The 23799-nt window shown below is 45.4% G+C and overlaps 1 protein-coding gene across 1 annotated transcript; it reads left to right on the top strand.

The window, feature by feature from the left end:
* The first annotated feature begins 6360 nt into the window (after nt 1–6360).
* On the top strand, nt 6361–7338 carry Foxb1 (forkhead box B1). Its single transcript, XM_027411404.2, has one exon. The coding sequence runs from the start codon at nt 6361–6363 to the stop codon at nt 7336–7338; it is 978 nt and encodes a 325-aa protein (XP_027267205.1).
* Nucleotides 7339–23799: the final 16461 nt, after the last annotated feature.

Below are 23799 nucleotides of genomic sequence, written 5' to 3'. Positions count from 1 at the left end.
TGTTTCCTATTATGGAGAGGTGCAGCAGTTGAGGGCACACAAGTGAAAGTGGCTGTTTGATTCTCTTTTTCATCCCCCTGACCCTGCTTTTGTCCCTCCTCACCCTGGGAATGTCACGCCTCGATACTTCACTTTGAGCTGCTGGAGAAAGTGGCTTTGTTACTCCCTTTTAGACATACACGAAATTGTTCTCTTTCCCCCGCTGTAAAAGATACTTCACATCGGGACTCGGTTCACAAGTGCAATGCAATTTGGTTTAGTCCAACCTTTGTTCTGCTTGTACAAATGAGCGAACAGTGCACACATTATACAGTTGATCTACTGCTGTCTTAACCCCAGAGTTAGGGGCTGGGAGAAAAAGCGAGTTAATCCCTTCAATACCAAGGTAGCTTTAGCAATATTCCCTCCAATAAAAATAATAGCTTCGAGTTCCGCCTTCAATTTCACACAGCGCGAAGAAAAACTTAAGGGGGGGGGGCGGCTAGCCACCAAACACAGACAAAATTCTTCCAGGGGTTTTTGGCAAATGCTTTTTAGACACACGCTGTCAGGCTTGGTTAAAGCTCAGAGGAAATCTAGGCAGTTGTTTGTGCAAAGGAGAGATTTGATTTGGAAACTTAAGATTTTAAGTCGCGAGGTCTCGGAGCAAATCGCAAGCAAAGCAAACACCAAATGGTATTTAGTAAACTGATTCCAAAGAGAGGGTATTGTACCGAGCAGGGAAAAGAGCTGTTTTCACTGGCATTGAAATTGCCTGCTCCCTGTGAAGGACCGTTGTCGCTTTTTAGAACTGGGAGTGGTGATGGAGCTGGAGTAGCGTCCAACTTTAGACTATTCTTTGTTTCATACTTAGAGCTAAAAGAAAGGCTCTAAGTACCCTCAGGTCCCCTCACCTTGCAACAACTGCTGGGGATACCTGGGTAAAATGTCCAGGGCGTGGTTGCTCAACTCATTTTCCGTCCTGCCCCAAACAGGAAGAGTGTTATAGCCAGAGGCCTCATTTTCCTGGTGAGCACTAAGGGGCAGGAGGGACACCCCCTGAAGTCGACCTTCCGGGTTGGGATGGACTTATACAGCGGAGTTTGGGGGCGGAGGGTGTGGGGCGACGACTGGTGATTCTAATCTTACTAGGAACTAGCAAGACTGAATTGGCAGATGGGAGGAGCGTGGTTTTCGGCAATAAGAAATACTTAGCAAAAGTTTGATTTCAACCTCCCTGTTCTTACTTGAGGTTCTACACTCACGTGGCAGTCACTAACCGATGAAATGGTTTCCAAATTCCCTAGCAGGCATTTTTCCCCCCTGCTACTGGGTAAAAGTGTGCTCCTTTGGTAGCAGGGCCCCGAAGCCGCTGGCAGAGATGGTAGGTAGGCATTTGGTACCAGAGTGACAGAGTTGGCACAACAGCGAAATGTGTGTGTCTCCTTCCCAGCCTTCTTTCATGGGGCAGTTTTGGAAGGATAGGCTCAAAATCCCTAGGAAGTCAATAGGGTGGGTGCTTCTTGTGTCACATGCCCAGCTAGGTGCCACTCTCGGTGGCCCTAGAACCTGCAAGTGTTCTGGAGACCTGACAAGCAGCTAAGCCGACCCCCCCCCCCCGTGTTCCTGCAGTCCAGGAAAGCGAGGCAAAGTCCCATCCGGGTGGGATGAGGTGTGTGTGCGTTGGGGGTGGGGGATGTCACAGATGTCCAGCCTGCGATACTGAGGACGACATTTAAAGAAAAAAAGAAATTGTCCACTGACAAGCTGAAGAAGTTTGTTTAGTCCTGAATACCCTAGGAACAAAATCCTTTTGAAAGGAGAGCTAAGTCGTTTCACGCCGCCACCAAAGTGCAGATTTGGTCAAGAATGACTGATGGGACAAAGGCACGGTGCGTTAGCGGGCTTCTTAGAGCTCAGCAACAGCAGCAAATACCGGAGGCGACCAGGAATGGTGGGGCAGGCCATAGGAGACCCGCAAGACTCTCAAACCTCAGCAGCCGCTGCACTCCAGTCCTCCGTCCTCTCTGCTGCCCCACTCTCAGTCCAGGCCACTGATGAGCAGACTTCGTGCAAGACAGAAGTGAGGGACTGGGTAGCACCGGAGAGCGAAAGGGATAAATAGAAAGAAATTCCGATTGTAGGAGCTGAGGGAGGAGAGCGCCAGGGCAAAGCAGGCTGCGTTCACTTTCCGAGTAGGGGCGGCGGGTATTGTTTTTAGTGCCTGGTAGGTACATTCCTTCCACCTCCCATCCAGTTTGGTAAATATTAACAAATTGGGGCGCGGTTATTTTCTGGAGTGTGTTTGGTGGGTTGGTGGGAGGGGATGGGTAGGGGAGGTTCCTCCTCTCCAGGAGCCCTCTCCTCTTCCACAACCCAGCCACACACACACACACACACACACACACACACACACACACACACACACCTGCTTATCAAAAAATCAATATTGTTTTTGTCACCCCTCTGTCTCCTTTTTACTCCCTCAGCAACTCGGGTGCCACTGAAGCGAATTGTGGATTTATGGAGGGAAATCAGCATAAATTATTGCAAAATCTGCAGCCGTGTGTGGTCCAGCTTGTGGGAAAAGAGGCTCTAGTAAACTCAGTGGAGAAAGGTGGTGGGCGGTGGGCTTGGCGAGGCGATGAACGATCCTTGCTGGAGGGGATTTCCATTTGGTTGGCACATGGGGTATAATTGACTTGTGTGTATTTTATACAGTTTTCTCAACAACCTTTTAAGCCCCCGGGTCTGATGTTGCCCCCTCCTACCTCCACCCAGCTTCTGTTGGCTTTGGGTTTTGTACAATAGACTCTGACGCACTTTTTCAAGATTTCTGGAAAGCACTCCTCTTTATAGTACCAGCCTTGAAATGCTATAAACAGCTTGCAAGCGCTCCCTCCCTCCCTGGGGGCTTTGAAGACCTCTGACAGCAACCGAGGTAGAACTTGTAGCAATGCCCACGAGCTAAATGCACCTCTGGCAACTCCTTCCAAACTTAGGCGATTAAGTTCTGTTTACTTGACTAACCCTGAACACAGGCAATGAGCCTCCTCCGCTCCTTTCTCGACTGTAGCCAGATTTTGAAAAGTCCTCAAACACTAGTTCCTACTAGTATTATTGCATGAACTCGGTGGTGTCAATTTTCCCCAGGAAGATGAATAAAGATTTATTTCAAGTTAGGTTTTTTTTTTTTTTACGTGAAAGTTTCCACTTTTAGAATTTAATCTTTCATTTGCTCTGAGCAGTGACTTCGACAGCCACACAATGGTCATTTTTGCTGGACAACAAAATGCCAGTTATTAAAATGAGAAAACGGTATTCTGTTTCCTTTCCTCGCTGTTAACAAGCACCTTTACGGTGTAGGAAAGCATCTTGCTGGTTGTCACTGGAGGGAAAGTGACTGTCTTTTACTATCTCGAATGCAACCACCATAAACATCTATCTTTGCATTTCATTATGAACCCATGCACATGTTTGCTTTAAAAGAGGGATCTTTAAAATACTCAGGGGCTGCCACGCTGGTAGTTTTCCACCTCCCAGCAATCTTGCTTCGTTTAAAGTAACTCTTGCTTTAGTGCCACCAAAGCCAGTGGTATCTGGAGCAAGCAAGACTTGGACGAGCCCTCCACCCCTTTTCAAACATCCCTCGGGTTCTCCACCCCTTTGCGCTCCCAGCTCCTCCCACCTCAGGCCCTAGAGCCTAACCCGGGCACGCGCAGAAACACCCCCAAACCTCAGTCGGTTAGCTGCGATAGCGCGCGCGGCTCAGGCCAGCAGGACTGCCCCCGGGCCAACTGGGCCAAGGGTCCAACTGATTTAATCTTTGGAGAAAAGAAATCCACATATCTGCCCTGCTCTAGCCTTGTCCCCAGAGAGAGGTCAACGCCCCTACCCCCACCTCCCTGCTCCTACCTCCTCCTCCTGGTTATTTTTTTCCGAATTAAGAAGGTGACTTGAGTCTTTCCTTCAAGCACTCTGTTAATATTGAAAAACGTGCGCTTGCATCTAAAGCGCGGCAGCCCAGGCGCCAGAGCCATTTCAATATTAATGAAATTGTTTAATCTCCTAAATTCGTCGTGTTTAAGTTACGTTTTGGTGAGTTATTGACCAGCTTCGAAACTGTGGTTAATGAAGTTATGTGAGCGGGTGGGTGTGCGCGCGCGCGTGCTCGCAAGCTGAAAGGTCTTCTTAAAAATGCCATCTACAGACTGATGCTTTACTGTCATTCAAAGTGTAACAAACTTCACACCAGAACTCTCAGTCTCCTCCTGGAGACTGAGAAGAAAAGGAAAAAGAAGGGGAGGAGGGAGAAGAAAAGGAAAAGGAAAGAGGCTTCCGGACTTTAAAGATGGTTCTGTGTAGGCTGTAAGTATTGAGTATTTAACATGATGGCATGGGGTTCTTTTTAAAACCGCAAAGGCCCAGGAAAGCGCTGAAAAACGTGGCAGTTCATGGCTGGTACTCATAGCATGTGTGCGGACGGGCTGACTCACTGTTTATTTCATAGCAGTTTGATGATGATGACGACGAAGATGATGATAATGATAATGATTCAGTTAATCCTCACAAGACAAATCCGAACTCAAAGGAGCCCGATACCTTCACCAGGCCCAACGTCCCCACCCCCACCCAGAAATACTAGCTGGTCCTTCGCAGGTCTCAGCAGGCACTGTTTGTCTTTTCAGGGCATTCTAAACTACAAAGAAACTATTCCCACGTAAAAGGAGGGAAGGAGGGACTATAAAATGCTGACCTGCTAACTTCCAGGAACCCCAAGGCTGGCCAAACACCTGGAAAAAGGAAGAGACCCAGAGGCCATAACGATCTTAGACAGACTCAGGCCCTCCCCAGGTCTGCATGCCGCCTGCCTCAACGTCCCCTGTGCCTCCTTGTGCACATCAAATTGTTTAAAAGACTGATAAAACAAACGCCTAGAACCTTCGTCCCTTCTTTTCTTTTCCTTAAAAAACAAACAAAAACTTATGCCTTGGCCTGGAGAGATGCCTAGGCTCATAACAAAAAATATAAACAACTTACCTACATTCAAAACAGACTCTTCTATCCAGCGGTCCGAATATTCATGTCTATGTGTGTCTATTAACCTTATCACCTTTTAGAGCGACATACTCCAGTGTGCAGCTTTGAGGCTTCCTGGAGGCCAAATCAAACTTCGACCTGCCTCTTCCAGGACTCGCGGGTGGTGCTGGGCGGGTGTGTGTGTGGGGGGGCTATGTTTCCATTCTAAAACCGATCCAACCTACCCCGGGCAGTGCCAAGTAAAGTAAAAGGGTCGCCCTTCAAGAGAAAGCCTGTGCTAGAAGTTAGCTAACAATACAAACCCGATACAATGCGGAGGAAACAGAATACCCCAGCCAAGCAATTTCCATGTCAAACACCGTCTGCGGTAGCTAGCTCAGAGCGTGAAAGGTCGCCTGGCTCCCGGCTCCGCGCGCGGGTTCGCTCATACCTTCCCAACGCGCACACCGGCTGGCGCTGCCCGCTCCCCGCGGGCGGCAGAGGCTCTTCCCGGTCGCCCCGTCTTCTGCTGGAAGTGATTCCTATTGGCCAAGGTGTCCATGTAAATAGGTGTGAAAGAAACCAGCGCTGGCCAGGCTCTCTCCCCTCTCCCTCAGTCCCCTCCCTCTGCAGCCCCCGCTACCCCCCTCCTCTTCCTCCTCCCAAGGCGATTGTCATACGATAGCTAAGAAGTGGCACATTAATGAAGCGCCGCTACAGGGGTCTTTTCTGCTCCTGTCACCGCTTAAAACTATCAGATGGTTCGAGGGTGGACATGGAGGCAGCCACCTAGCTCAGTGGAGCTGCGTAGGACACAGCAGCGTCCTCTGGATCCCCGAGGCGGTGGCGGCGGCGGCGGCGGCGGCGGCGGCGGCACGGTCCGCTCCAGCCCTCGGCAGCCAAGCTCGGTCTCCCTGGCAGAACGCACCACCCAAGAGTGCTGCCGGGAAGCTCTCCCGGGCTGAGCCCAAGCCAGGCTAGCAGCGAGTCTCACCGGTCCCCGGCGCTGAACTCCAATAGCGCATCGGGAAGAGCTCGGCCACCAGCTGCACCATCCCGGATGCGGACCGGCAACTTGGAACAACTTTAAGGTGAGCATCTACCTATCTGTTCCCTCCCCTGAATCCAGATCCTACTAACTTTCCCGCAACCCTCGCCCCCCACACCCCCCGCGGTCCTCCCCTCTCTATGTCCCTGTGTGCAAAGTTGCTGGCACTTCTCACCCCAGATACCTATGACTCGGCCTGAGTGACCTAGCAGGTGTCTCTGCACCCATGCTGCCTTTCTCGATCACCTCTCCCTTCTCAGATCCGACCTGTCCTCCCGGCCGCGTGGACTCTGAGCAAGTGGGCAAGCGAGAAGATGCCTCGGCCCGGCCGCAACACGTACAGCGACCAGAAGCCTCCCTACTCCTACATCTCGCTGACCGCCATGGCCATCCAGAGCTCTCCGGAGAAGATGCTGCCGCTCAGCGAGATCTACAAGTTCATCATGGACCGCTTCCCCTACTACCGGGAGAACACGCAGCGCTGGCAGAACAGCCTGCGCCACAACCTCTCCTTCAACGACTGCTTCATCAAGATCCCTCGGAGGCCGGACCAGCCGGGGAAGGGCAGCTTCTGGGCGCTGCATCCCAGCTGCGGGGACATGTTCGAGAACGGCAGTTTCCTGCGGCGCCGCAAGCGCTTCAAGGTACTCAAGTCTGACCACCTGGCACCCAGCAAGCCAGCGGACGCCGCGCAGTACCTCCAGCAGCAGGCTAAGCTGCGGCTCAGCGCGCTGGCCGCCTCCGGCACGCATCTGCCGCAGATGCCGGCCGCTGCCTACAACCTGGGCGGTGTGGCGCAGCCCTCTGGCTTCAAGCATCCCTTCGCCATAGAGAACATCATCGCCAGGGAGTACAAGATGCCTGGTGGACTGGCCTTCTCTGCCATGCAGCCGGTTCCTGCTGCCTACCCGCTCCCCAACCAGTTGACTACCATGGGCAGCTCCCTGGGCACAGGCTGGCCACATGTGTACGGTTCAGCGGGTATGATCGACTCGGCCACCCCCATCTCCATGGCAAGTGGCGACTACAGCGCCTATGGAGTGCCGCTGAAGCCTCTGTGCCACGCCGCGGGTCAGACGCTGCCCGCCATCCCGGTACCCATCAAGCCCACGCCGGCCGCAGTGCCCGCGCTGCCAGCGCTGCCCGCGCCCATACCCACTTTGCTCTCGAACTCGCCGCCTTCGCTTAGCCCCACTTCCTCGCAAACAGCCACTAGCCAAAGCAGCCCTGCCACTCCTAGCGAGACACTCACCAGCCCGGCCTCCGCTTTGCACTCGGTGGCAGTGCACTGACCCACAGAAGCTGGGGCTCTTTCGTGGTCACCTCTCCACCATCCCTCTCACCACTTTCCCGACTCCGGGTCCAGCCGTCTCTGACCTAGAATTGCCATCCTGACTTGCCCATTCCACCTTCTTCCTTCAATCCTCTCTCCTGGGAGAACTTTTGATATTGTTCCCAGAGACAAACCACAAACTTGCCAGAAGGCGCATGAAAGTTGTCTTCGCCCCTCCAGGGCACCAGAGAACACAGGGGCGAACCCAAGCCAAATGGTCCCTCCGAGAGTCCCAGAAATGCACTCCCATACAATAGGCAGGACACCCTGATTCCCTCCTGATCGGAGAAAACACAAACAAGCAAACAACAACAAAACACGCATCTTCTGAGCTTGGATCCGCAGGGTTTTGTACCCTGCGCAATTACAAAACCTGAGACACTGCTCGGGAGTGAAGCCCGCCAAGGCTGCAGTCGCACAAGGAGGACCAGATCTTCCTAGGTCCGGAAAATCTGTGACCACGGACCCACTAATCTCCCTACAGGCTCGCCTCCGCCCATCAGGCCGGGATGGGCGGAATGCTCCTTCCCTAGCGGGCTCCTAAGGAAGATAATTTTTCTTTCCTTTTGGGTTTTGTTTCCGGCTCCCTTAGCTGGGAATGAGGAAAGAGGCTGCTAAACTAGGGAGGACTCTTGTCCTTCACAAATGCAAAACACAGCTAGAAGTCACCGTTATTGTTTACAAAGCGCGCGGTTTAAAAAAAAAAAATGTAAACAGTGAACTTGAGCAACTGCCTGGCTAGGCGGGCGAGGGAGCAGAGTCCTCTTTACAATTACCTGTTGTAATGTGAATGTTTACTCTTCCGGCCAGCTTTTTTTGGGGGGAGGTATGGGGGGGGAATGGGGAAGTTAATTGGGATGTTAACTTTCTTACTATTTAGAGACCTTTTTAGCTATTTATTTTGATGAAGAAAGAAAGGAAAAGAAAAGAGAAACAAACGTGAACTAAGCCCAACTAAGAAAGTACCTAGGGCAAGTGGGGAAGAATGTAGATGAACAGACTGGGAACGTGAAGGGCGATGTCAATAGAGATGTCCCCCGGACAGATCTTTCTGTTAGAAGAACTTTTCCGTGAAGCTAAAGGGCTGCAAAGAGTTGTAAATAGGAATGATTTACACTGTGTAAAATGCACTTTGGTTTGGTATGTTCCTTTTAGCGTCTTAGGTAATTGACTGAAAAAACAAAAACAAAAACAAACAAACAAAAAGAACAACCGCAAAGTTGTTCCGGTGTGACCTGCTTAATTTAAAAATGAAACTGTAGTGTTGTCCAAGCTGTGAAAAAAATTCCCCTTTTATTTTTCTTCCTCCCTGCACAGAATTCGCATGGCATTTTAAATATTGATGTCCTTGTTCCCAGCATGCCCATTTTAAGACAGAGTTTTAAAAAGGTGTCTACATTAAATTATGACCTAGTCTAAATAATATTTTCTCATTAAAATATGTAAATTCAAATTTTGTTAAGTTTTGTGTGTTTTTGAAGACTTGCTACAAGGGACAATAGATGGTAGCAGCAGACACTGCAAACACATCATCTGGGGTTTGCCATTTTTAAATCATGTTGTGAAAACAGAGAAACTTCATTCGCACTTGTAGGTGTTGGGGGAATTATTCTAGGGGATCATGGAAGACATTTGTGCACAGGAGGAGAGTGAGGCCAAGTATTTCAGATGCAAACCCCAGGCACAGGTGCAATGCTGGAGGAAAACACACTGAACAACTGCAGTACTTGCTGTGTGCGTTACTATGTTTATCTGTCTTAAATGTGCCTTCTAGGACATCTTACATACACAGAAGGCTGGGTTGTAAAGTTCTCCCAGGTTGGGCTACTCAGTCCTTGGTACTTCTGACCCAGAGGAACCCTTTCTTTACTCCTTTAAATCATTGGAGTTGCTGACATTTCCTTTCTTTCAGAAATCACCTGAAGGTTCACTGTCCAGGTCAGGAAACTTGTTCACTTTCATTGAGTAGATTTCTTCCAGACCTTCCTGTGAGGAAAGAAAAAAAAAAAAAAAAAGTAACTGGATGCATTTATTTTCAAGTTGTGAATGAAGTGTCTTTAAATGCCTGCCTCTAAGTACTTTCTTTCTTTCTTTCTTTCTTTCTTTCTTTCTTTCTTTCTTTCTTTTTCTTTCTTTCTTCCTTCCTTTCTTTCTTTCTTTTTTTTTTGCAAAGAATTAAAACTCGTCAAGAATTATGGTTCAAGGCTAATTGACACTTGATTGAAGGGGGGGGGGTCACAATATTTCCAAAGTAAGATATGTATACAGCTGAAGAAGTTACAAGACAAAGAGAAACTTAAATGATGATTAACACTTTACTGTGTAAATGATTAAACAAGGAAGCCTTGTGAAACACAGAGAAAGCCTCCAAAGACACATAGAAACCATACTGAAGTACTCCATAAGGAGACCCCTGAACACCTGTCACCATGTAATTAGTGGGCTACCTGGAAAAATATCTCAGATTAATGCAAAACATAATTAATCCTGTTGTGACTATTCTATTTTTAAAAGGGAAGGATCTCACACACAACACACACTAACACACACACACACACACACACACACACACAAGTAGAAAATAAATGAATCACTGAGCTGATTAAAATGCATGAAGCTTCCAAAGCCAGTCAGACAGCGGACAACTAAACTCATTCATCAAACCTAATTCACAATTATATCAACAAGATCAGCCAGAGCAAGCCTGGAAAACGTAACCACCCTTGGTTAGGAAACTTAGTTCTCAACAAGAAATCATCTTTAAAAAGAAAGCTAAATACACGTTCAGTGCCCTAAAAAATACAATTAAGACAGCCTCTGGGAGAAACTCATCTTATCCAGTTTGTTAACATGGGAGGCTGGCAATGAGGTGAAAAAAGGCTCATAAGGCCTCTGGCATCCCAGAGATTCAGACTATGGGGTAAGTGGCATGTGCCAGAGTCACAGAGTCAGGAGGCAGCGAGGCACAGACCTTATCTCTGCCATCTAGCAAAAGAAAGAATTTAACTCAGTGTCTGAAAATGTGATTTTTAGCTGCTAAGTTTGTCATGGTGTGTTGAAAAGAATGAAATAACTTGGCCATTATGAGTCCTTTTGGGTCCCAGGCATTTTCCTCCCTCAGTCAAAGTTGAATGAGGAAAGGGGGGAACACAACAACTATGATATTTTGACCTTGACCAGAATTTTAGAGACTACTCAAACAGACATGACTTACCCAGGTTCACACCAGCCATGACCTCAGTTTGGAAACCTGTGTGGATTTAGCTAAAGTGTCTGACAAAAAAAAAGGAACTTCATAACTGATGCCTTTCATGGTTCTCCTCTCTGTCACGTGAGATAGTCACTTGGCTTACATCCAAAGTCAAGACCTATGGTTTTAAAATAGAGTTGGATGGGACAGCACCTACTCTGCACTAGAAAGAGGTGTGTGTGTGTGTGTGTGTGTGTGTGTGTGTGTGTGTGTGTGTGTGTGTTCTAACCTAAGATAGGCTGTATTCCTTTCTACTTTCCAAATCCAGGCAGTATTGATTTTCTATTTGGAAACTTAGCTGTTTTCTTTCTTTGGAGACTTAGCTATTTTGTTTCTTTGGAGTTCTTCCTGGTCTTGTATTTAACTATATTTTAAACGGCTTTCTCCATGGTTTCAGCAGTGTTTAAACAATAGATGGACTTCTTCCACTTCCTCCAGAGGGAAGCTGCTGAGTTTCTTGCTGTTCCTCACTTACAGGGGGGGCTTTGGGAAGTTGAAGATTGAAAGGAACCCTGAGACACGGTTCCCAGTGACTTAAATACTAAACCAGTGACTTTCCTTTCCTCCAATGGTTAAGAATACTGAGTATCTTAGAAGCAGGAAGCAGATCCAGAGCTCTGGAGGGGTGGGGGTGAGGAAGCATACTTGCAGGAGCTCAGACCAGTAAGTAGTTTTAACACTGTCTCACTCACTTGCCAATGTAGTGGAAGACTGCAGGGCTGAGGCCCGGGTCAGACTTTTACAAATGGGAACTCCCTTTGTCAGGCACATTCAGCTGACAGTCAGAATAGAGTGGGATCCCTTCCTAAATTCTTAATATAAATGCCAATTAATATCTTTTTCTTCTAAAAGCCAAGCAAGTGCAGAGACACCCAAACAAAAACAAAACCAAAACAGCCCAACCCACCGGCTGCGAAGTCTCAAAGGGGATGCATTTGTTTCGTCTAAACTAACAACAAATTATCTAATTAATATGTTTCAATTACAGTGTGAAAGGGACAGCCCCAGGACCTCCCGCCGTGGGGGCACAATAGCCCCAGAGCCCACTCCAGGAATTTACAATAACTGCACATCTGTCTCTTTATTTTCCACTTTTTGAGTCTAAAACTCCTCTCCAGATCACTTCAAACCATCGCTTGAATTATGAAATATGTCCCAGTGTTAAAGGGGGATGAAACTTTGCCCACTGATGCTTCATTTGCAAGCCAAAAAAAAAAAAAAAAAGTGAAAGCCCATTGAAGAGCATTAAACAAATATATTAGAATTCTGTCACTTTATGCAATTGAGTAGATCAAATGAAGGGTCCCGGCCACTTCATTCACTCTCATTCACTCGAATAGAAAATGCAAAGAATAGCAACCGAGACTGGGCCACCGCTGTAGACTTAGCTCCTTTTACTGGGAGACAAAAAGGCTGAATTTTCACAAATACATTGCTGACTTGGGGACTAGGAAACGGGGCCTGGAACCCCTTTGGAATTTAAATTCATTTTATCTTCCTCCCTCTTTACAGGGATCTGTTTGCACTACAGTGCCGAGATGCAGCAGGCTTCTTGGGGCAGCTGAAAAAAGTGGGGGAGGGGAAGAGAGTGAGTGGGGGAGGGCAATGTGGATTCCCAGGGAACTAACTCTTGGCTATCAATTAACACTCAGGTCTGAGATGATAAGTTTGGGTTTAGCAAATCTTTGTCTACATCAATATAAACACCGTAACATCACACGAATCTCCAGGCTGGGTTACACAAACAGTTTGTTTTCAGAGACCAGAGCCTCCCTCACATCTGAGTCGCCAAGTTTTCTTCATCCAGTGACTCTCTGCTCACTGCTGTCAGGGAGGCTTCTAGGGCTCCTTTCTCCTACCCTACTCCTCACCCTTCCCTCCCCTTCTCTTTCCCCTCCCTGCTGGCTACCCAATTTGCTCACTGTGGTGATTAGATATACCATATTAAAATCTAGAGAGAAGATGCTAATCCTTGGTTAGAATTTCCAAGCCAGGACTCATTTTGATTCTGGCGTGGAATGGGCTATACTGGGGTAGCTGAAGTAATCTTGCAGGGTTGCTTCTGTCCTGTGACTGATTCCCAAGGCTGATTTTTTTTTTTTTTTTTTTTTTGTGAACTTCACATATCTCCCTATCATGCAGGGCTTCTAATGAGTGTAAGATCTCCTCCCACAGAGGGAACTGGAAAGTGACAGAAACCCTGGCAGCTTCCTCTGTGTAACAACAAGGAAATGAGCCAGATTTTGTCAAATTGAATTCCAAAATCCCATCTTGAGGAATTTCTGTTGTATCTTGATTTTTAAAAAAGATTTATTTTGTGTATGAATTGGTGCCACTTGAGTACCCAGGAGTTAGGGATGGTTGTGAGCCCCAATGTGTGCTGAGAATTGAACCCAGGTCCTCTGCAAGAGCACCAAGTACTCAACATTGAGATATCTCCAGATACACTGGCACTTCTCAACACCTCTCACTTTAGCCTATAAGGTTGTATTTACACTATATCGATATAATTTGGGGGAATTCCAGACTAGACATAGGAACAGAGTATGACGAGGGGAAACGGTTTAGACCCATAGAGACAAAAATGGTGTTGAAGAAATTATTCATTGTTTTATAACCAGAATCTATCTAAGCCAACAATACTAATAATAGAAACATCAAAAATTGCCATGAAAAATTGGAGTTGTCTGAACAAAATCTTCCATGGGAGATTTTTTTTTTCTTCTAGGACATCATCAGGAATATTTGGACAAAGGATTCTTCTTCAGGACAGCCCCTCCACCTCGATCTGCAAATAACTGATGTCAAACCAGTTGCAAGCTTTTGAGGGAACAAACTCTCCGAGCATTCATCAGAGCAGATTAGACTGGAGATAAAAAGCATTCTTTATCTGTCGTTTGGAGACACTGTGATTTTAATGCATGCTCTGTAGCCTGTATATTTTTATTTACTCAGTTAATTTCTTCCCCAGAGTGTACCATGGAAGTTGGGCTGGCTGGTGTAATGTGGTTCAGAAAAAGACAGTTTTCAGCAATGGTTGTTTCCAAGTTCGGCTTCCACTACACATTTCTCTCTTTCCCTTTATGAAACACAACACATCCATCTGCTGATTTAGGCACAGGGTACCACACAGAGAAATAAAAAAGTTCAATAAAGAACCTTAACTTTGTGTCACTTAGGAACAGACAATTAGTATTTATGAAGTAATTGTCTAGAGTGTTTTGTATTAATTAGAGCAGACTCCCCCCGCCCCCCGAGCACACATACACACACATTACAGCCAAAAATTTCTCACCATAGGGAAAGAAGCATCTGAGCTCCCCACTAGAGATGCCTGAGCAAGGAGGCCAGAGACACAAATATCCAGCTTGCTTGCAAATACCAACTTATTTTGCTTACACACATTCGATAGACTAGAAGGGAGGAGTTCGTATCAATAAAATGGTCAGTGGCAAACTTCAAATCACATGTTACAAAAGATGCCTGATATTTACGTCAGCCACCAAAAAGGAAAGAGAGGAAATAAGGTTTTGTCTCAGGATGTCTACATGGTTTCTAATTAGAGAACAAGGGACAAGCGGTACCCAGCACTCCAGTGTTCACTGGACTAGTCAGAGTGAATCAGCTATTTCTGTGACCACCTAGAGATGCTGACACTCCTTCACACCTTCTTTTTGTGTGTACCATGAACTGGTAGGGGGAGAGAGAAGGGGAGATTGAGCAAAGATAATATTTCTAACTCCCAGGTTGTCTGAGTAGTGTATATGAATGACTGTTGCTATGGCCACTCAAAAACTATTGATATTCAAATGACTGGAAGCTCTGTTAGCTCTGCATCGGCAATAAATATACGCACACATGTTTTGTTGCAGGGGCCGTTGTATGAGAGTACTGAAACTAGGGAGAGTGGCTTTGTAAGATAGACTGTGAAGTGCATTAAAGTTTACTTAATGTCGACATTGCTGTTAAGCTTTAAGAAAAGGAGACTGCTTCACATAAAATGAAAATGAAGCCATTGAGATGGCTCCATGGATAAAGCAGTTGCCACACAAACCTGAGATCAGAAGTTCAAGATCATCTTCCACGAGCAGGTAGGAGGGGCCAGATTCCAGAGTTGCTCTCTGACCTCCAGCACTGGCGCTGTGGCACATGAATGCACAAACACATAAAATAACAAATAAAGCTAAAACAAAACAAAACAAAACAAAAAGAAAAACAAGAAAATGATTAACTTTGACATATAAATATAAATAGCAATTCAATTAATAATATTGTTAATTATTCTTTGCTGTACACCCAAACATGAGGCAATTCTTAAAATGGCAGACAGATCCTGGAGTTGGGAATTGTCTAGCTCAGTGGTTGAGTGCTTCCCTGGCATGCACAAGGGCGTAGGTCCAATCCCCAGCACTTCAAGATGGTGGTTGAAGGGCAGTTGCAAAATAAATCATGTAAAATAATTGCAATTACCTGATATTTCATTGTGATGAGAGGTGATGTCTTTTAGGAAGAGAGTTACATTGGTTTTTAAATATCTAATGGGGCTTTGTTCTATTTCATATAGAAATTTAGTTTTTAATGGAAAAAACATTGCATTATAGAAATGTTTTTCTATGCATATTTAAAATAATTCATTTCTCCTCCAGCATCTTCCACAGTCATAATTAGTATAATACATTTTTATTTAGGCTCCCAGCACCCTCATCAGGAGGCTCACAACTGCCTATAACCCCAGCTCCAGGGAATTTGACCTCTAGTCCTTCCAAGGAAACTTGTATACCCCCCACACCCCTCTCCCGAGCATAAATCTTTTTCAAAAAATTATTGCCAAGAAATGAAAAAAAACTGTGACAACCACATACATGAAATATCAACGTACAAAAGGAAGGCACTTTAGTTTTCTTTGTCCCCATGAGCTATTGACAGAAGCTTACATGCCTGCAATGTGACCTGTGTTCTATTTCCTGTCCCACAAATCCATCTTCACTAGATGGTATAAGTGTACCAGGAATGGTGATACACACCTGTAATCCCAGAACTTGGGAGCAAAAGGCAGGGGAATCAGTAGTTGGAGTCATTTTTAGCTACAGAGTGAGGTCAGGGCCAGCCAGGGCTACATGAGACATTGCCTCAAAACAGCAATGACAACTCCAAAAGTTAGTAAGTGTTCATGTAGCAATTGATATGTAACAGTTAGTATCCTAAATTCACATAAAATACTAATTCATTTAATCTCAACCACAGCCATGTGTTAGGTAGGTACTATTTGTGCTCATTATTTAGGTGGGACTTTGAGGGACATGGCACTTCCGTAGCCTGCCTAAAGTCCTGCCTGAGGTCACCAAATTAGTAAGTGGCATCAGTGACCACTGGATTTTCCAGGAGAGCTGGTCTAATACAAGGAGACTTTGACTGGAAGTAGTCGCTCACATCTTTTCCAGGCTCAAGAGCCGCAGCAAGCTCACTACCACCTATCTAGTCCACAGAAAGGGGAGAATATTGTCTTGGGAGTCCAGAGACTCACTGTTGCCTGCAGCTGCCAATCACCCTCCCCAGCCTTGCTGTGAGTTGTGATTCCTTAAAATCCATCATCTTCCAATCTGCCTCCTGTTTAATTATGGAGGGGGCATCAACAGAACCTAACACCCTCTGTTCTAGCTCCTGGCGATTTCTACTTTCCTTTTCTTCCTGATCTTTTAACCCCGCCCCTCATTGTTGTTGTTATAGTTGTCCTTTTGAAGCATGTATCTCATGTATCTCAGGTTGGTCCCAAACTCACTATGTAGCTGAGAATGGCCTTGATCTCTTGATGCCCCTAGCCCCCATTTCCCAAGTGTTGGGATTACAAGCCTGATTTCATTTTTCAAACTTTGCTCTCAGACAGATCATATATCCAAAAAAGAAAACAGTGAACTACTTCCTCTCTCTCTCTCTCTCTCTCTCTCTCTCTCTCTCTCTCTCACACACACACACACACACACACACACACACACAGAGAGAGAGAGAGAGAGAGAGAGAGAGAGAGAGAGAGAGAAAGAGAGAGAGAGAGAGAGTTAGCTGAATGGCAACCCACTTAGGACTTTTTAGGTTGCAGGTGTCAGAAAGCAAACTCAACTTGAAAATTCCAGTAAGTCACATGGAGAAGTCTGACTTTTTCTTTTTGAAGAGATATAGTACTCCTTTGGCCATAAGTTGTTCATGTCCTGTCTCAGTGCCACAAAGGCAGGCCCACTCTGCTAAGCAGGATTCCTTTGGAATTTTCCAAGCTTCCAGCCTGCTTAAGGAGAAATGAGATGTGGATGATAGAAATAGGGTTGAGGAAAAGCAAATGGCTGAGGGAAGAAAATGCTGAGTCTGGACCTGCCATGCTCTACCAGCTACTATAGAGGAAGCCTCATCTCGATGGTGTCTAGTCATGACTCAAAAATCAGTTGCATATTTCTTCAGTTTAAAGCCTTAAAAGCAGGTTTGCTTTATTAGTTTTAAAGACAAGTATATATGTATGATTGAGTGTGGATGTGTGCATGTGATGCAGTTGCCTACAGAGGCCAGAAGAGGGTGTAAGATCTCCTGGAGCAGGAGCTGCAGGTGATTGCAAGCTGCCTGACACGGGTGCTGAGAACCAAAATAAGGTCCTCTGTAGGGACAGCCAGTGTTCTTAACTGCTGAGCCATCTCCCCAGCCCTTAGTTTTAATTCTTTAACTTTGGAAGGCAGATGTATGGAAAGTGGTGAAACTTGGGCTCTACTGCTGCTTTCAAAACAGTGAAAGGGACAAATACAAATCGGCAGGGTTTATAGAAAGCGTGTACACGTAGAGTGAGGTGTGTGCTACACGGATTATTGGTTCATGTAGGATTATTCCAATTCCTCTCCTTAAGCCCCACCATTTTGCAGCATTGAGCTTAATGGGAATTAGCCAATTGTAGTTCCATAGCTAAGAATGGTTTTCACATTTGTAAAACCTTGAAAAAAAAACAAACTTAAAAACCAAAAGAAGAGGGGGCTGAAGAGATGGCTCAACAGTTAAGAACACTGGCTGTTCTTCCAGAGGACCAGGGTTCAGTTCCCAGTACACCCACCCACACAGCAGCTCACAACCATTGTTAACTCCACTTCTAGGTCATCTGATGCCTTCTTCTGGTCTTTTTGGGCACCAGACACAGATATGTATACAGACAGAACACCCATACGTATAGCACAAAATAATACATTTTTTTAAATTAAAAGAAGAGTTGGGATGTGAAAACTATGAAATATGAGTGCCCGGAAGTAAAGTTTTATTGGAAGTTCTCCACATGTTCACTTGCATAACATTTGCACATGCTCATTTACACTTTGTTGCTGCAGTAGAATTTAGTTTTGACAGTTATCGAATGCTTTGCAGAACCTAAAGTAATCTTGATCTGGATCTTCAAGAAGTAATTTTGCTGGTAGAGTGCTTGCTAGCATGCACCAATCCCTGGGCTCAGTACCCAGCACCAGCACCAACCAGGCATGGTGGCACGTGACTGTAATCTCTACACTTGGAAGGTAGAGGGTCAGAACTTCAAGGTCATACTTGGCTACACAGTGATTTTGAGGCTATCCTGGGTTGCATGAGAGTCTGTCTCAAAAATTAGTGTTACTTAGTTTGTGGTCAAACCTGATTTGTTCTAGATGAAACACTTGCTTAGGGTGAGCTGATTAAAATAGTTTGTAATGAGGGTGCATAAATAGATGGGTAGTTAAAAAAAGTTACATTGCTTGTTAGGACAAGTTAGCATATCCATGGAATGTGACCTGCTACTTCAACTTCTGGTCACCTTGACTGCTCAGAAGTGATGGTCTGTAACCTGGAACTGTGAACCAAGTGAACCCTTTCTCCCTTAGGTTGCTTTTTGACAGAATATTTAATCACAGCATCAACAAACAGGATTAAGATGGTGGTGAATGCATATAATCCTTGCGTTTGGAAGGCTGGGCATGAGGAACATCAGGAATTTGAGGCCAGCCTGAGATACACAGTGAGAAATACTACATCAAAAGTTGGTTTTGTGGGGGCATTATTGAGCAGGATATCTAACAGATGAGGGTGGAGTAATATAACACCAACAATGATAGCAACAAAGACATGGGGCTCAAAAGGAGCAAAGTCTTAAGAAGTTAGAGGCATGCAAGCATGCTTTGGGCTAATTTTAGACTCCTGCAAAACAGATGAATATAGTAATGAGATGACATCTGTATGCTTCCGGTTTATGGTTGGAGTTCTGGGCTGTCCAACACTGATTCTGGAGTCAAACTCTGGCCTTGGCAAGAGCAACAAGTGCTCTTAGCAATGGATCCAACTCTCTATCCTTCTTAATTTGGTTTCTGAGACAGGGTCTCATATATTCCAGGCTGTCCTCAAACTCACTGTGTAGCTAGAATGACATTGAAGTTCTGATCCTCTTGTTTCTGCCACACAAGTGCTAGGATTACCGATGTGCACCACCATGTCTGGTTTATACCATGCTGGGGATAGAACCCATGGCTTCCTTCGTGCCAGATAAAGCACTCTATCCACTGAGCCACAGCTTCAGTCTCAGCCTGCCCTACATTTTCGGGTTTTTAAAAAGATTCATCGTTTATTATGTATACAGTGTTCCGCCTACGCTCCCGAAGAGAATACCAGATTTCATTATAGATGCTTGTGAGCCAGTATGTGGTTGCTATGAATTGAACTCAGGACACGTGGAAGAGCAGCAGCCAGTACTCTTAACTTCTGAGCCATCTCTCCAGCTCCTTTTTTTTTTTTTTTAAGACAGGGTTTCTCTGTGTAGCCTTGGCTGTCCTGGAACTCTCTCTGTAGATGAGGCTGGCCTCAAACTCAGAGATTCACTTGCCTCTGCCTCCCAAGTGCTGGGACTAAAGGTGTGCATCACCACTGCTGGGCCCTACATTTGTTTATGGTAATCATGACACTATTCTAACCTTGGTTATTGGATGAAAACTTTCCAAAGCACATTGACCTGTTACCATCCTAGACTCTCCAAGAGCTAGGCTTGCTCTCTAAGTGCCTACTGTGTCTAAGTTCTGCAGAGCTCAGCCTTTCCAATGTTCAGCACTTAACTACAAAGACTTCACAGGCAGAGCCACAAAACACTTCAATCATAGCAAAGCAAAAGCAAAATATTCAAACAAAACCCAGAATGAATCTCAAACACATTAAACCTGAGTGTTACATAACCAACCAAGAAGAAAAGGAGCTGCAGGTGCAACACCTTCAGGCAATTTTTAGTTTTCATCCTAATTTGGAACTTGGAGAAGTCTTCTTCTTTTTCTTTCTTCTTTTTTTAAAAGTGGAAATAACGCTGTTTGGATTTGCTGACATTCCGTTTCCTAATAATTGGTCTTTCTGATTTAGAGGATCAACAGTCAGCTGCTGCATCTCAGGGAATGTAAAACCAAGGGGAAAGTGTCCGCACAAAACAAACCCCCATGTCTTGGAGCAGCCCTTCTGTTCCCAATCGGATTCTTATTTTCAATTCCAAAAACAACACACGAGGCCTCAGAAGAACCTCATGTTTATGCATACAGTTCAGGGAAACAAGAATTTCAGAGGCCTTTTGTTAAGATTTGGCTGAAGAAATTATTCATCTTGGGCTGTTAAGCTAGTAAAGACAGGTAGAGGTGCTTGTCACAAAGCCTGGTGACCTGAGTGAGTGCCATCCCTGGGCCTTGCATGATGGAATTAGAGAACTGACTCCTGCAGTGATTCTCTGACCTTCACAAGAGCCTTGTTGCTTGTACATATGCACACTCACAAGTAAGTAAATAAAAATAAAACAAATAAATGTTTTTTTTAAAACAAGAAAGAAAATATTCACCTAAAGTTACTAAAGGACCAGGCTGAGAAGATGGCTCAGTGGATAAGCATGCTAGCTGTGACAGTCTAAAGTCCTTAGTTCAAATCCCCAACACCCATGTAAAAAGCTTTCATGGCCTTGTATACACCTGCAACTCCCTAAGTTTGATTGGCAGGGACAGGAGGATTGCTTGGCCTTGTTGGCCACAGCCTAACTCCAGGTTCACTGAGAGACCTTGTCTCAAGGGAATAGTGTGGAGAGTGAGAACAGGGAACCTTACATCCTCTGCTGGCTTCCTCGTACATGCCCAAGCTGTACACACACACACACACACACACACACACACACACACACACTGTATGTGTATAGGAGGACACACTGGGTCTCCCTGCCCCCACTTCAACCTCAGACCTAAGGAAACCTCCATTCTATATCAATTTACAGCGGTGCACTTGACATGACTTTATTGGTATATCTTTCTTATGCATTTGACCAATCAAAATGATAATTTAGACAAACTGGGGATGGCAGAGAGCATTATCCAGCAATATCTCATTACTATGCAAAAAATCAGATATTCACAGCAACCATCTCATCTATTTATTGTTTGGTTACTCATCTGGAAATTTTAATACTTTCTTCAGGGGCAGGGGCTGGCAATAAAAAAATAGACCTATATATCAAACCTTTAACATGGAGCCATCATTGTGTGCCATAATACAGATGGAGTGGCTATCAGCAAGCTTTACTGTGTTGGTTTATTTCCTTCAACAGAGTGTGGATTTAAATGGGATAAGGCAAGAAAGTAGACTTAAAGCAAGAGAGCCCCGTGGGACCTTCCTAGTCCTTTGCAAGCCAAGAGAGCCAGCTGCTGTTGGGCTTCTCAGAACATTGATACCCACAATGTCTGCAAGCTCAGAAGACCATATTCCTGAGCTGGGGTCCTCTTCCCACCACAAGGTTGCTGTATGCCTGGTGCTGTCTGAATCGCTTTACAATTACTTATTGAATCTTCATCAGAAGCCTGAGAATTAGTGCTGGTAGGATTCCACTCTATGGGTGGGAAAACAGAGGCTCTGAGTGGTTACACACTTTGCTCAGTTAGCATAAGGGAGGCGCAGGGTCTTTTTAATTAATTGATTTATTGTGTGCACATGTGCGAATCTGTGTGACTGTGGATGTGTTCCTGTCATGGTGCATGAGTGGAGATCAAAGATCAGGAATCAGTTATCTCCTACTTGGTTGCATCAAGGTCTTTCTTGGTGTTTCTGCCATTGTGTAATGAACTCCAGGGTCCTTCGTGGGGACTCTCTTCCTAGGAAATTCTATATGTGTCAAGTCAACATTTAAAACTCACCATTACACAAGTTAAGGTCACCCACACAATAAAATGCCCTTTACAGATAAAAAAGAATGAACTGTCAATGTGTGAACCCTTAGGTCTTGAAGCATTGGTCTATGTAAAACAGAAGCCAGATATGGAAGGCCGGATGTGTCATGGTTCCATTAACATGACTCTCCAGGACAGGCAAGGTAGGGACAGAAATCAGATGAGAGGTTGTCTAAATCTGGGAGTGGGGACAGGGAGGGCCTCCATAAGGGTTCAGGGAAATGTCCTGAGGTGATGATGGACTGCTTCTAGATCTTGATGATGGCAGTGGTTACTTAGCTCTATTCATTTACAAAACCTTCTCAAATTGTACATTACAACACCTTGTCAAGTTATGCACAAAATTGGCCAGTTTTGCTCTTTGTAAGCTGTGCTTCACTAAAGCTGAGCTGAGTTTGAAATATAACCCTTTCTGTCACTCTCATTTCCCTTGTGACAAACAACTCTGAGCCAATAGTCACTCTCAGAGCTGATCCCAAGCTCTCTTTGATTTCATTCCTGCCACTCCCTCTCCTGGGTCCTGTTGTGTCTGAGGTCTGTAGCCTCTGTGGGCATCCCCTACATTTTCTACCCTTTAAGTCTGTATTAACTGACGTCACTGCTGGCAATGTAACTAAGGCTTGAACAGGCCTTAGTTTCCTCCTTTGTAAATAGGAGAGGCACAGTGAGAGAGCTCTGTAGTCCTACATCTGTGGCCTGGACATCTGTATGTGTCCCTTCTCACAGATGAGGGAAGTATGTAGCAAGATATTAAGTGAAAAACAGCTGGCGAGGGAGACAGAGTTCTGACGAATTCAGAGGGTCAGCCATTATGTCAGACTCTGGGAACTAAAGAGGCTCAGGGAAGGGTTGGTTCTCAGAAATTGAGTATAGTTTATGTAATGACAATTGACTGGGCCACTAGGAAGAGTCTAGCTTCTCTTCAGAGGGGAATTCTGACTTCTTTTTACATTATTTGTGTGTGATGTATGATGTGTACCTGTGATTATAGTTGTACATGTGTCAGGGTGTTCATGTGGAGGTCACAGAACAACTTGAGGGAGGGAGTCCGTCCTCTCCTTCCACCATGTGGGTCCTGGGGTTTGAACTCGGGTCATTAGGCTGGACAGCAAGCACCTTTAAACACTGAAATCTCTTTCTGGCTCTACCTCTGTGTACTTTGAATATTTCCTCCTGTTTTGAAAACATCCTGGAAAAATGTCACACCACCACCATTTCCAGTCCTCTGTGCACTTGGTGATGTTTTTGTGTTGGTAAAGTTTTTTGTTTTTTGTTTTTTGTTTTTTGTTTTTTTTCCATGTGGCCTAGGCTGGCCTGAAGCTCATTATGCAGCTTAGAAATATTTTGAATTTCTGATTTTCCTAGTGCTGGCATTACAGGTGTGCTCCACTGCACTTGGTTTGTGCAGTGTTGGGGTCAAACCCAGAGCTTCATGTATGATAGAGGCAAGCTCTCTCTCACCTGAGCTACATCCCCAGGCCTCTTACTGATGATTGATTGGCCAATGTGGAGTATAGTACTTTTCTGTTGCTTGTGTTAAATACCAAAACCAATTTAGGGAGGGAAGGGTTTATTTTAGCTTACACTTCCAGGTAACAGTTCATCATTGAGGGGAATCAGGGCAGGGACCAGAAGGCAGAAACTAAGCGCAGACCATGAAGGAATGATGTTTACAGGCCTGCTTCTCGTGGCTTGTTCAGTTACCTTTCTTATACAGCCCAGACTCACTTGTCTAGGGATGGTACCACCCACAGTTGACCAGACCCTCCCCTTCAATAGTCATTAATCAGAAAAATGCCCCCACTGGCATGGCCACAGTACAGTTTGATATAGGTAATGCTTCAGCTGGGGTTTTCTCTTCCCAGGTGTGTTAATTTGACAACAAAGATTAGCCATCGCAGTGGAGCTGGTATCAATCCTGTCCAGATTGCAAAACAACTGACCAGATCCCTGC

This window comes from Cricetulus griseus, chromosome 4 (genome assembly GCF_003668045.3).
Source record: "Cricetulus griseus strain 17A/GY chromosome 4, alternate assembly CriGri-PICRH-1.0, whole genome shotgun sequence".
In the NCBI taxonomy this organism is placed as follows: Eukaryota; Metazoa; Chordata; class Mammalia; order Rodentia; family Cricetidae; genus Cricetulus; species Cricetulus griseus.
This window is presented reverse-complemented; position numbering and strand designations above follow the sequence as displayed.